This window comes from Grammomys surdaster, unplaced genomic scaffold, assembly GCF_004785775.1.
Source record: "Grammomys surdaster isolate TR1022 unplaced genomic scaffold, NIH_TR_1.0 363, whole genome shotgun sequence".
In the NCBI taxonomy this organism is placed as follows: Eukaryota; Metazoa; Chordata; class Mammalia; order Rodentia; family Muridae; genus Grammomys; species Grammomys surdaster.
The window spans coordinates 10,868,979-10,882,233 of NW_021604782.1; the positions used below are offsets into that span (position 1 = coordinate 10,868,979).

Here is a 13,255-nt window from a genome sequence, read left to right on the forward strand (position 1 = left end):
TGGTGGTGATGGTGGTGATGCAGTGATGGTGGTGGTGGTAATGTAGTTAGTGATGGTGGTGGTAATGCAGTGGTGGTGATGCAGTGATGGTGGTGGTCATATAGTGATGGTGGTGATGCAGTGATGGTGGTGATGCAGTGGTGGTGATGCAGTGATGGTGGTGGTCATATAGTGATGGTGGTGATGCGGTGATGGTGGTGATGCAGTGATGGTGATGGTGGTGATGCAGTGATGGTGATGCAGTGATGGTGGTGGTCATATAGTGATGGTGGTGATGCAGTGATGGTGATGGTGGTGATGCGGTGATGGTGGTGGTGATATAGTGGTGGTGATAGTGATGATGCTGATACAGTGATGGTAGTGTTTCTGATAACGGTGATAGACTGATGGTGGTGGGGATGGTGATCATGATGGCGGTGATGATGGTTTTGATGATGGTGGTGATACAGTCATGATATTAAGGATGATGATAATGATAGTAGGGATAATGATGGTACTGCTGCTGATGGTGGGGGAAGGGATAATGATGTTGGTGGTGGTCGTGCAGTGATGATGGTGAGGATGGTAGTGGGGATGGTAGTGACCTTGCTCCTTGTGGTAGTAATGATGGTTATGGTGGTGGCAATGTGATGGTGATGGTTGGAATGGCGATGATAGTGACTGTAATGCTGACTGTGATGCTGATGGTGGTTTTGGTGTTTTGGGTGCTGGTAGTAATGGTAGTGATAATGGTGGTGGTGGAGGTGGTCCAACTGGCTAGTGGAGGAGAATCCACTAGGAGTAAGGCCAGGACTTACCTGAAGGAGGAGTTTGGACTTACGTGTTAGAATTTCTCTATTATTCTCAAGAAGTAGCTTTCCCTAGCTTCTCAAGTCCTAGTCAGAGCTGGAAGAAGGGCTGGCGGAGGCTGAGACTGGGTATAACACTCACATGCATTGTGTCTGGCTTCTCCTAGGGTGACCTTGGACCTCTGGGCCCCCCTGGGGAGCAAGGTCTCATTGGGCAGCGGGTAAGTTGAAGTACATTTTCCTTCTAGAACTCCCAGGTCACTTGTGAGCAGTGGGCAGGAGAAGGGCTTGGATCAACCCCCAAAACTCTCAGATTCCTCAACTGTAGAAACAGCCCAGGAGTCTTGACAGCTTTGGCTGGTCTCCCTGGGTACCCAGCATTACCACAGAGAGTATTGAATTTCCAGTTACTTTCCTTCAAATATGTGTTCCTTCCAAGACTGTTCTACAGTTAGCCTTTATCTTTCCAAACGAAACCCATGAGGTTGCCTTGCTCTAAGAAGCCCCATGAGACCCCGGTGTCCATCTCTGTGCTCTGTGCCTCTGCTTGAATGTAGACTCCTGAGAAATGTAAGGACATAGCAGGTATCCTTGGCACCTTACAGATGGGGCAGGTAAGGCTCATTAGTGAGTGAGTTTGTGCAATCGGTCTTCAGGGCACCAGGTCCTCACCCCATCTCCTCAGCCTCCATCTTCTCCTCCTCATGATGCCTCGTGCTCCCTGTGCCCAGTCTCTAGAGGCTCCATGAATAAGGCAAAGTGAGGGGGAAGGCCCCAGGTCAGCATTTGAGAGCTTAGACTCCAGAAATGCTAGCCATGCATGCCCACCAAGCTTGATCAGTTGAGTCTCTTTAGAAAACGGTGTTAAGAAAGGTCCTGAGGCCCCATCTAGACTCAAGCTCGAGAGGCAGATGAGCATTCCCCTAACACCCACTGTGTACGAAGCATATTTCTCAGTCTGAGAGCATGTAGTAAGTAACAGAAGGCCTGTCTAAAGGCTGATATTCTAGTGGATTGATTATTGATGTCTGCCATGGGTACAAGAGGGGCAGAATCTGCTCACTTGTCGCACCTTTGCCATTCCTGCATTTGCCAGCCTGAGTCCCCTTCTAGCTCTGCCTCTGGACAGCTCTGAATTCTAAAACCAGAGAGAGATGGTAATTTAAGTTGGCAGCTGTTTGTAGACTGGACTTTTCTAGTGCTGGGAGGACCAGCAGGGACATCAGACAGGGCCTTGGCACTCTTAGCATCTTTCTAGAACTTGCTCACCCAAGATTGGCCTTATGTTCCTCATCTGAAATGGGGTTCTAGGGACACTTATTCCAGCTCTCAGAAGGCATTCTCGGGTGACTAACACCCATGAGTGGGTCATCCCCTTTCCTGTTAGCCATGTTTTCCAGATAAGAAAGGGATTCCTATAGAAAACTAAGATCCTACTTGAGGTTATGGAAGGACTGGTGATGCTGAGGTTGGCATTTGTCAAAAACCATTCCTATCCACCAGACCACACTGTCTTCCCCAGTCTAGCCAGTGAAGCAGGGTGTCTGGTCCATAGGGCTCTGTGGACCTTCTTCTGCCCCGCGGAGACCCACTTATTCAGCTTCTGAGAGCCAGTGGATTCCTGAGCCCCCAAGGGGGAGGGAAAGTCCCTTTCACTCCAGGCCAGTAATACCTCCCTATGTTTTTCTCCCAGGGAGAGCCAGGCCTTGAGGGAGACCTTGGCCCCACAGGGCCAGATGGGCTGAAGGTGAGTCGTCTGGGCCAGGATCTGGGAATGGCCTCTAACTGTGCTCTAGTTCCCACAGAGCACTGAATGAGGACACTGCAGAGGACAGGGAGGAGGACCAGCGGGGGTATCTGGGGCTTTCATGTCCTCCCCTTCAAAACACCCTTAAAGATCTGAAAATTTCTGACCATCACTAGGGGTTCATAAGCCAGCACTCAAGAGGAACTAGTCCCGAGGGTATGATCGATGCTGCGCCCTCTATGAGTCACCTCTGTTGATGCTAGCAGAGTTCAGTCTTCAGATGAGGAAACAGACTCGGAGAAGTTAAAAGGCTTGTTGTAGACACACAGCCGAGTATCTGTATACCCAACACCCATTCTGAAGGAGAAAGGGAAAATGAGACTCACGGAAAGGCAGTGAGGCCTGGGTTCAGAGTCTGGCTGTGAGTGAAGGACCAGCCGATCGATCGCAGGTGCTTCCGTGGGCACTGCTGCTCCCGTGGGAGCTGTGGGCTCTCATCTGAGCTCTGTGTGGACCGGTGATGAGTAGAAACAGCGGGTGTAGAGTAGGCACAACCCCACCCTCAGCCCCAGGCCTGCCCCAGTCTCCTTCCGAGCCTTGTTCCGCAGGTAGGCTTTATGCTGACCTCGTCACACCATAACCCCCGGCAAGACTCTCCCTATCGTGTTATGTCCCCTCGTACCTGCCCTCCACAGTTCTCACAGAAGCGCCTCTGCTTTTCTGAGCCCCAACTTCCTAACTGCAGATCCCTACGCTCTTCACAGTCACCCAGGGACCAGAGAACACTTCTCCTGGGTGACTTGTCAGCGCTTCTGTTTTCCTTGCAAGTGAAAGCGCGCCCCCTGTCGGCCACTTATCCACTTGCTCTTAGCCCCAGCTCTGCTGCGTCCTGGTACTGCTGCGGGGGAACAATCTGTTAAGAGCTCTTCCTCGACCCGGTGCTGGCCACATTTCGTGGTCAACAGGCCTAATGCTGCAAAGCACCATGTGTGCAAGAAATGTTGATCATGGCATACCTTAAGGGCTTGCTGCAAATTAACTCATCCAGGCTGATCCAGCAGTCTCTCAGGTAGACACTGAGGCCTGGGCTCACAGCCTCCTCAATCCCTTTCTAGATGGACACTTTTCTCCTGGAGTTTTTACCCCAGGGGTCAGAGGGCAGGTCCAGGCTTTACACAGTCTCTCCATTTCTGCTTTTGACAACTCTTGCTAGAGAGCTTCCAAAGCCAATCACACCGTTGTCCTTGGATAGAGTTGTCTCTTGGATGCATAACACCTTCCTGATTCTTGAGTGGTCCTGGGAGAGACTGCTTCCTATACTGCGTGTCCAGGGGTCACCTTTGTGCAGTCAGCTGCTTCTTCAATGGACCCAGCACTTGACAGTGCTCTCGTGTGCAGTATCTCTGCTGATAGCAGTGGAGGTGGCAGTCACCTCCAGCACGCACTATCACCGGCTGTGCTGAGTGAGATGCACAGACTCTCATATTCCATCTATACAGGAGTCCATTTACAAAAGAGCGAGCTGGCCAGAGTTACAGAGTTATTGAGAGTAGTTAAAGGATCGTGACCTGGATATGAGGGAGACTCCATCCCCTGAGCTCAGATCCCTGCTTCTCAGTTCTTCCATCTGTGGACTGGGAGGATTGAGAGAGGCCACCCGGAAGGCTCTCTGAGCCTTGGCATATATTATGGATTCCAGAAGTCCCCAGGGACCCTTACAGCGCATTCTCATGGGCCCCACAGCACCCCATTTCCAGCTGTGTGGGAGTCAGGTCATGAATAGTCACTGGAGACTGGTTCTGGCCAGGGCCTAGGCCTAGCTTGGCTACCTGGAACAACCAGCCTACAAATGAGACAGCAGGTGGCCAGAATGACAAGCCAGCAGCACAGTCTTAGAGCCAGGAGAGTCTAAGAGCCAGATCTGGGCCAACAGGTCTCTGTGCCAGGCTGTGCTTGGACCCTGACAGGCTCAGTGGAAAGGGACGATTCAAGCCATCCTAGTGCCCAGCTCTGCTCCAAGCTGGCCCGTTCCTCAGTTCGAGCTGTCCCCTGTCATGTGACACCTACAGCTATCCCACAGGCCAAGCTGGAAAGTACCTACAACTCTCCATGCCAATCTCACTTCTCCGAAGGTCAGGCTCCATCCACCACATCTGTATCCCGAGTCTCTCTTCCTGGCCAGACCAAACCAGATTCCTTCTGCCCCTCTCCCACGGCTGCTCTGAGTCCTGCATGCAATTGTCAGCACTGTTCCTTTCCAAGCCCACTACCAGCATCCCCTTCCTTGAAATGGGACCTTCTGCCTTCTTTCTTAGGATGTGCAACAGTCACAAGCGAGGCAAAACAGACATGCTGCAAGCCCCGTGCCTATCATCCCTTTGGAGATGGGCTTCCGACAGACAGTCCCTGACCCTGTAGCCACTGCTGGAACTGTAGCTCACTCCCTGCACTGGCAGAGCTCAGGCAGCTCTGCCCGGGGTGTGAGGGAAAGATGCCGAGGCTGGCATTCAGAGCTAGAATATACACATCTACAAGGGCTGCACCCACAACGTGTTGCAAAGCCAGTGCTATGGAGAACCCAAAGCACCTGAGCCTCGGGCTCCTAGAGCCCATACAGGGGCTTCATAGGAAAGGCTCTTAGAATCCCAAGTCTTCAGGAGTCCTTGCTATATGTTACTTACCCACAGAAACTCCTCCCTTGGGACCCTGTTTTCCAGGACTTGGTGCCAGCTGCAGATTAACTGTACCCCAAATGGTGGCACTCGGGGCCAACTGGCTTGACTTATCTTTGCCTCAGTTTCCCCATCGGTAACAAACACTAAATGAGTACCTGCAGGGAAAGGCTCTGGTGAAGCTGAATACTGAAGGCATGTCAGCAACTAACTGGCTGCCTGAGGTGTAAGGGCTTTTGATGATCTGGCTTTTAATGTTCTCTCTCTCTCTCTCTCTCTCTCTCTCTCTCTCTCTCTCTCTCCCTCCTGCCCCATGACCCAGGGGGACAGAGGTGACCCAGGGCCTGATGGCGAGCATGGCGAAAAGGGCCAGGAAGGGCTGAAAGGAGAGGAAGGGCTTCCTGGGCCCCCAGGCATTACTGGTGTCCGGGTGAGTGTGCAGCATGGGGCTCTGGGTGAGGGGTGCTCATACGTGTCCATGACACATGTCATGCTCCTGAGATTCTCTAGTTTGTCCCTCCCCTACTCAGCTTTCCTGTGGCCTCCTGTGCCCTCAGGAAAAACTCTGTTCCCTGTGGCCCTGTGACCCATCTCCTCCAGCTCCACACCTAGCCTGGTTTTTTTTTTTTTTTTTTTGTCTCCTGGGATGAGCTTGCCCTGCCTCTGGGCCTTTGCACCTGCTCCTCTAGTGTGAGCACACTCCCCCTTATTTCCTGTGTGCCTTCAGTCCTCCTCACAGACAGACAGTTCCTGCCCTTGGAAGCCATCCCTGACCCTGGGCTAGGTCTCTGTCTTTCAGAGTCATTCAGGACTTTGCTGTGGCTCGTAGCCCACTCTGGCCTCAGTCTTACTATGTTGAAAACTTAGAATGTGTGCCAAGATGATTTTGAGTTCTAAAGTCCTAAGACCACTTTCTCAGTCTCCAAGGAGGCCAGGACCTTGTGTGATTTACATTTGTTTTCCTTATGTGACATCAGAGAGGTATTACATTATTGACTGAAAATACAGCTCTGCTCTTCACTCTGGTAGAACTTGGTCAGACTTGACCACAGGCACCATGAATATCTTCCCTGGGCCCTGGGCCCCTGGTAGAGGAGAGAACCTATTTTGTCTCAGTGTTTGCAGACAGCATGCCCAGTGCTTGCCAGACTGTTCTTTAATTAGCTAGCATCCTTGAAGGCTGGGAGACTCAGACAGTTAAAGGAACCTGGCCCAGGCCACACAGTAAGAAATGGCAGAGCCAGGATTTGAACCCTTGTATGTACATTTTGTCTGTCTGCAGTAGACTCACTGGAATTCAGAGCCTGTACAGGATGTGGGGGAAAGGACAGATGATAGGTAGGGCACTCTGATATTTGGCTGATGGCTTGGAGCTTTACTGTGTAACAGAGCCAAGGGTGTGTATGGAGCAGGACTCTGTGGCCAGCTCAGTGTCCTGCCAGGCCCCTGGAATCTGGCCACCTTGCAACAAGCCACCAGAGAGAGTCAAGCTTGCAGGTGTCCGCTCTGAACCAGCCTTGGCCTTAGCCCAACTCTATGATTCCCTACTGCCCACCCCACCATGACAGGTCCTTGCCATTAAGTGAACTCAGCAGCCCATATTTCTTCTAGCCTGCTCCTGACAGCTCTTCAGCATAGAAGTGACCAGTCTGGGAGGAATCCAGATTAGCCAGCAACATACTGGCCGTGGGAAAGTATTTGTTACCTAAAAATAGAGCTGAAGTGCTAATAGCCCTCAGAAGCAAGGGGATGAGGTCACCGCCCAGCCCCAGAGTGCAGGAGGGGTGCCTGTCAGACCCGCCCACTGCTGCTTTCCTCAGCCCTGGGACTGTGGGTAAGAAAGGCTTTAGCAAGAAGGGATGGTTCTTACCTCACTATTCCCTTGTGTGACTTTGTCATGGCTTCTAGCCCACTCTGGCCTCAGTCTTACTATGTTGAAAATTTAGAAAGATTGTGTGCCAAGATTATTTTGAGTTCTAAAGTCCTACGGCCACTTTCTCAGCGAGTGTGTAGTTCTGCTGTGGAGTTGGGAGCAACCAACCTGGATATATATATATTCAGGAGCTGAGTTCAAAGGTCAGACCAACCTGGGTTCCTGACTTGAATAACCTTCCTTCAGTGTGCCAGGCAAACAGCTGCCCATCGCCAGACATTGGTGTTCTCAGTTATAAAGAGCAAACAGGGAGATAGAGACATGGTCTAGCATATGGAGGGCTTGCTCCATAAGGAGGAGGGCCTGAGTTTGTATCTTCAGTACCCATGTGAACAGCTGGGCATGGCCATTGTGTGCTGGTGACCTTCATGCTATGGGATCTTGATCCTATGAGCTCAACGACCAGTTGGCATAGCCAAGGCACAACTTTCTGGTTCAGTGAGACACCTTGTCTCCAGGCAATAAAGTTGTGAGCAATAAAGGAAGACGTGCAATGTCCTCTGCCCTCCACAAATGCACACACAGGCATGTGTACACACATCCTCAGATGCACGCTCCTTACCTAGACACACACCAGGGAGTCGGGAGGAGAAACACTAGGTGAGAAATGGAGGTAAAGATATGTAGGAGCTGCTGGTGGTAGCTGCAGTTGGTCACGTGGCTGTGGTTGCCATGGCAGCAGTGCGAGGTTTGTGTTTCGTGGTCCCTCACAGTTCTCATATGCCGAGGTTGGCAGCATCTCTCTGGCCTACGTGCACACTGGGCTGTCGGCACAAGCTCTGCATTTGGGTTTCTTTGGCATGGTGGCTGCCCAAGGAATGTTTCATACTCCATGGGTTGGAGACAGCTGATTACTTGGAAATAGCATTTTATAAGCCACCAGGGCCTTTCTAGAAATGTATCTACAGTCACACGCTATGTGACGATGCTTCATCCTTGAGGGGACGGCACATAGACCAGTGGTCATATAAGATCATACAGACTAGTGAAGCCATTTTTTTCCCATAACTTCTCTGATGCCCAATGACCAAACTGCCTAGAAACACATTTCTTAGCTGTGTCCCCAGCAATAATTGGCTCGAGCCTGTCTGTGATGGGACCCAGCAGAGGCTTCTTTTCTAGCCCCAGCCTCAGCCTCCAGGTACTCTGGTGATCTCAGAGTCTCCCGCCCACAGGATGCTCACGGCTGGAGGGGCGTGGTTCCACCCCCTCCCACTGTACCAGTTCTGAGATCCACACTGAGGCAGGACACTGTGCCTAAGAAGCTGTGGAGAAGGTCACAGGAAGGCCAGAGTTTTGCTATTGACAAAGCATCATTGCTCAGCTGGTGCTGTGTGGTAGAAGTAAGAGTCATTCTGTAACTTAAAGTCCTTCAGTGAGTACTTCAAAAGGAGAAACGAACAAGTCAGGTGAGTGGCAGTGACATCTCTTCAACCCAGTAGATCCCAAATAATCTTTCAACATAGTGTCAGTATTTAGAGAACAATAACGTGGCCCAGCGAGATGGCTCAGCAGGTAAAGGTGCTTGCTGCCAAGCCTGGCAGCCCCAGTTCAATCCCCGGAACCCACATGGTGAAAGTCTACCACAGGCTCTCCTCTGAGCTCGTATCTTCCCTGTGGCATGTGCTCCCTACCACACACAAAACATAAATAAATGAAAAACATAATGAAATAATAAAAAAATAGAATAAAAATTTAAGATTTAAAAAAGGACCTCTTTTCTGGACTAAAATTTTCAGATCCACCCACAGACACCCCCCCAACCCAGATCAGATGTAAGTTTCCCTGGGCATACTTGGTTTTTGTGCCTAGACTTCAGAAAATGGGCAGCTGAGAGCACACATTTGACTACAAAGGGAATAGCCTGTGTACTTGGTGAGGAGGTTATCTGGGTCCCAGCATGGTGCTCGCTGTGAGGAGACCCCCAGGGAGTGCACAGCAGTGACTGGGATGCTGTGGAGACCACCGGATGACTGCATCAGGGTCAACTGCACACCAGGGGTACCTGGGCCAAGCCCCCTCTAGGAACAGGGTGGCTGTCAGTACAGGGGGTCCCTAGCAGGATGGAATAGTGCCAACCAGAGGGAGGTCTCAGTACAGATAGCTGGCTCCTCTGTTTCACATAACTGGGACACAATGGCAGAGGCAGCAGGAGATCCCTGTGCTTGAAGCAATCTCCACACTCCAAACGGCTGCTGTGGGCGACACTGTTGTGAATGTGCCCGTGTCACCAAGTTGAATCCTTAACCTCTGTGAGGCCACCTAAGATGCTGTGTCCATGATGCAGACTAAGACACCAACCAGGAAGCAAGGTTCTGCTCGAGGCTGCACAGCACAGGCACTGAGCGACAGTGTGGGCTTGGAGCCAGGTGTCCAGCTCCCAAATGAGGAGGCTTCTTGGAGCTGCTCTGGTTCTCTCGGTCCTGAAATTTATTTCTCCTGCTCTTGCCTCTGTGTCCCCTCAGGGTCGTGAAGGAAAGCCTGGCAAGCAGGGTGAGAAGGGCCAGAGGGGACCTAAGGTAGGTCCCCTGCCTTTGAGGGTCACATCCCTCCCCAACTCATCTCCCTGAGCCAGCAGCCACAGGCTGACTCTCTCTCTTTCTCTCTCTCTCTCTCTCTCTCTCTCTCTCTCTCTCTCTCTCTCTCTCCAGGGTGCCAAAGGCTACCAAGGACAGCTGGGAGAGATGGGCATCCCTGGAGACCCTGGACCCCCTGGGACCCCAGGTCCTAAAGGGTCCCGGGGCACCCTAGGACCAATGGTAAGGATGGGCCAAGGGATGAGAACAAGATTAGGGAGGGGTACTGGCTTCCCTATAAGAACAGCTCACCCCACTGTTACAGAATCCTTGGTTTGCTGTCACAAGCCACCTCATTTCTAACACAGATCCCTTTGGGAATTTTTTTCCAAAGCCACAGCCTTGAATACACACAGTCATGGCAGACAAAACGTATCTTGCAAACTACAGGCTGCAGTAGGCCCCAGGTGCTTTCTGTGGATATTGGTTGATAAAAGCCCTGAGGGGTGGAGAAGGATCCAGATCCCTGAGTACAGGGTGAGGAGCTTCAGGTCTCTGAATGTCCAGGAGAGAGTCCTGGAGAGTCCTGGGGCCCTGCTAGACTATCCTGAGGCAGAGCCCACAGGTACTGACAGCTGAGGTGAGAGAAGATGCCATCATAGGGCAGAGGCGGGGTTGTGGTGTCTTTGAACAAATGGAGCAGTTCCCTTTTGTGTGGTGTAAGAGTTCCTGCCACATGTGTGATGTCATGGGTAAAAACTGGGGAGAGATACAGGAGCGTCCACTAGACAGTGCTTCACCTGGAATCCAGACTCAGGTACTGCAAGCATTGGTAGCAGTTTGCTGGAGGAAGCAGAGTAGGGAAAGAAAGCCCTTCTTCATAATACTTATTTAGTATTTAACTGGAAGTCTCAGAAGTTTAAGCAGGAATAAGTAATAGCAGCTTAGCGCAGGTGGCTATTAAGATTCTGAAAAAATGTCACCTACATCTTCATAAACCATAGGAGCACAGAGAAGGGAGGGCTAGGGAGGCGGGACCTGGGAGGGGGCCTCTTGCCTTCCACCTTGTCTTGTCCGCCTTGGTTCAAGACATCGTATAGGTGCAAGGCTGCTGAGCTGAGCGGCTGGAGCCAGGCAAGGGAGTCTCTACCGTGTCCCCGCTGTGGGAGACTGACTATATACCAACAAGGGTCTTTTCTCTAGGGTGCTCCAGGACGGATGGGAGCCCAAGGAGAGCCAGGATTGGCTGGTTATAATGTAAGTGGCACACATTTAGGGGACTCTCCTTCTCACCCTCTCGAACTCTATCCCTGTATGCTGAGCTTAGTCCTTCCCACCAGAGGGGAGGGGATATAGGTCCCATAGCCTCAGGGGACTCCTGGACCCATAGATTAGGGTGGGGCAAGGGTAGAATTGGAGTGAAGGGGCAGAGAGAGTGCCAGTGCCCACCCCAAGTCTAGAGTCCTCCCTGCAGGACAGGTACAGGTCCCTAAAGAGGGAGCATTGTGCCCCCAGACCCTCCATACACATCCAGGAGATGAAGGCTCAGAAAAGACAGGCTTGGTTAGAAAGGAATGGGGGCTCAGAGTGGTTAGAGAACACATGTGCAGGCTAGGCCTGGCAGCTTCGTGCTTTTGGGAGTGGAGACCACACCCAGTCTTAGTAGCCTTTGCCAGACCCAGGGACTGCAGGAGGTATACAGGAAAGAGAGAAGGGAGAAACGAAAGAACAAAGGAGATGAGAGGGGGGACTAGAGAGGGGGTGCCAGCTCAGAGTCACCTGCAATGGCAAGATGGCCTTTGCCCATAACTCTGCCGAGGTAGCTTCCCTCTCCTTTGGACTCCAGTCTGCCCTAGGGCACTACAGTAGGGCTCTACTGTCCAAGTTGTCACAGGACTGGAAGTGTGTCCAGGATCAACAGGCATATTTGAGAAACCAGGTCCCGGAGAGGTGCAGGGCAGGGATGGGATCTCTTATACTGTCCCATGTCCCCGTCTCTGAGTCCCTGTCCTTTGTCATCTGTCTCTCATGTCCCCAAATCTTCTTCGTTTCCCTCCATTTTGTTTGCCTGCAGGGACACAAAGGCATCACAGGACCTCTCGGGCCTCCTGGACCCAAAGGCGAGAAGGTAAGTATTGGATCTTTAAGCAGTAGCTATCTAGAGTCAAGGTCAGCTCTGGGGCTATGGGGATGGGGCAGCATGGAGCGGGACATGGCATCCCTGCCCTCACGGCTGTAGGGTCACCTGACAGAAATGAACAGTTGCATCACGACCAAGTCTCTGTTATTCCCTCATGCTTGTGAAGGGAGCATTGGAACTACACATGAGGAGGTCACTCAGCATGGGGAGGAGGAACACTGAAGGAGGAGATGGCTCAGGCCGAGGGCCCTGGGGATGTATGCCCTTCCATTAGGGCTCTGGAATTGGGAGAAACTACCGGGCAGGGTGCAAGGGAGAAACCTGGTATGAACACTGTTCACAGTGAGGAACACATGAGGGCCCAAAGGTATAAGGAACAGCTTTTGGGTCACATCTCCAATGATGCCCAGTAGGTCCCCCTGTCCTCTCCCTTCTCCCTCCTCCCTCTTTCCCTCCTCCCCCCTCCCCATCCTCTTCCTCCTCATGGCTGGAAGGCTTCCTAGCAGGCTGCACCCCTGCCTCCTTGTCCCTGGCCTCTCCAACCATCCTTTCTTTTGCTGACTCAGCTTCCCACTAACTAAGTCCCGCTGTGGTGAGTCACACTGGCTTGGCATGCTGTCCTGGAGCCCCTCCTCCTGCATGCATGAGTACAGATCTACAAGTACAGTGTCCCAGTCCCTGAAAGGCTGTAGGGAACACTCAGACTCTCAGCTCTCCTTAGCCATCATAAGGCTGCCAGGGATGACACAAACTCTGGGGCTTCGTGGAGATGAAGCCCCAAGTACCACCACCCAAGGTCAGAGGTAATCCCCACAACACTGCTATGACATCTCTAGGTGACATAATGCACTAGGACTGCTGTCACATGCAGAGCATTGTTAATGGGAATGTTCTGTGGCTCACGACTGCCCCATAATGAACAGCCTGCCACAGACTGGCCAGGGCTGGGAGGAGTGGGTTGCAAGGGAAATTTGTGGAAGGCCTGTTCTTTCCCCAGGATTTCCCTGCCATTGTTGTACAGAACAGGTGGAGAAACCCAGCCTCTTGGTGCATAGGGGTCAGCTCCTAAACAGTAGGTAGAGGGCGTTCCTGTGCCCTATTCCTCTAGCCAGAACCCGACCCAGAGCGTGAACCAGCCTGCACGTGTAGATAGGGGTCTTTGTCTATACAGGTAGCCAGAGGGAGGGGGTGAGACTTAGAACTAGGCCACAAGGCTCTTCAGCCTCGTTTCACTGTTCTATAAAATGGGAAATATCCCAATATCCCAGGGTTGCTGTAGAATCTGTAAAATAATATATAAAATGAATCTTTAAATGCCTAACAAAAGCCTGACTGGTAAGCCCTGGTGTCCACTGGAGATTTTGGTCCCCTGACACCATTCACAGTTTGATCAGAAGTGTGTGCAGGTAGGGAGGGAGTCCAACCCTCTAGGTCACGGCTCTGGGGTGGCCCCAGGCTG

The 13,255-nt window shown here is 51.9% G+C and overlaps 1 protein-coding gene across 1 annotated transcript in view; it reads left to right on the forward strand.

The window, feature by feature from the left end:
- The window catches only part of Col27a1 (collagen type XXVII alpha 1 chain), a 121,497-nt gene that overhangs the window by 92,806 nt on the left and 15,436 nt on the right, over positions 1-13,255 (forward strand). The window contains exons 35-41 of the mRNA XM_028779904.1: positions 956-1,009; positions 2,482-2,535; positions 5,530-5,637; positions 9,606-9,659; positions 9,792-9,899; positions 10,860-10,913; positions 11,731-11,784. Of these exons, the coding sequence (XP_028635737.1) occupies positions 956-1,009; positions 2,482-2,535; positions 5,530-5,637; positions 9,606-9,659; positions 9,792-9,899; positions 10,860-10,913; positions 11,731-11,784 (486 nt within the window). The remainder of the gene's footprint in view (positions 1-955; positions 1,010-2,481; positions 2,536-5,529; positions 5,638-9,605; positions 9,660-9,791; positions 9,900-10,859; positions 10,914-11,730; positions 11,785-13,255) is intronic.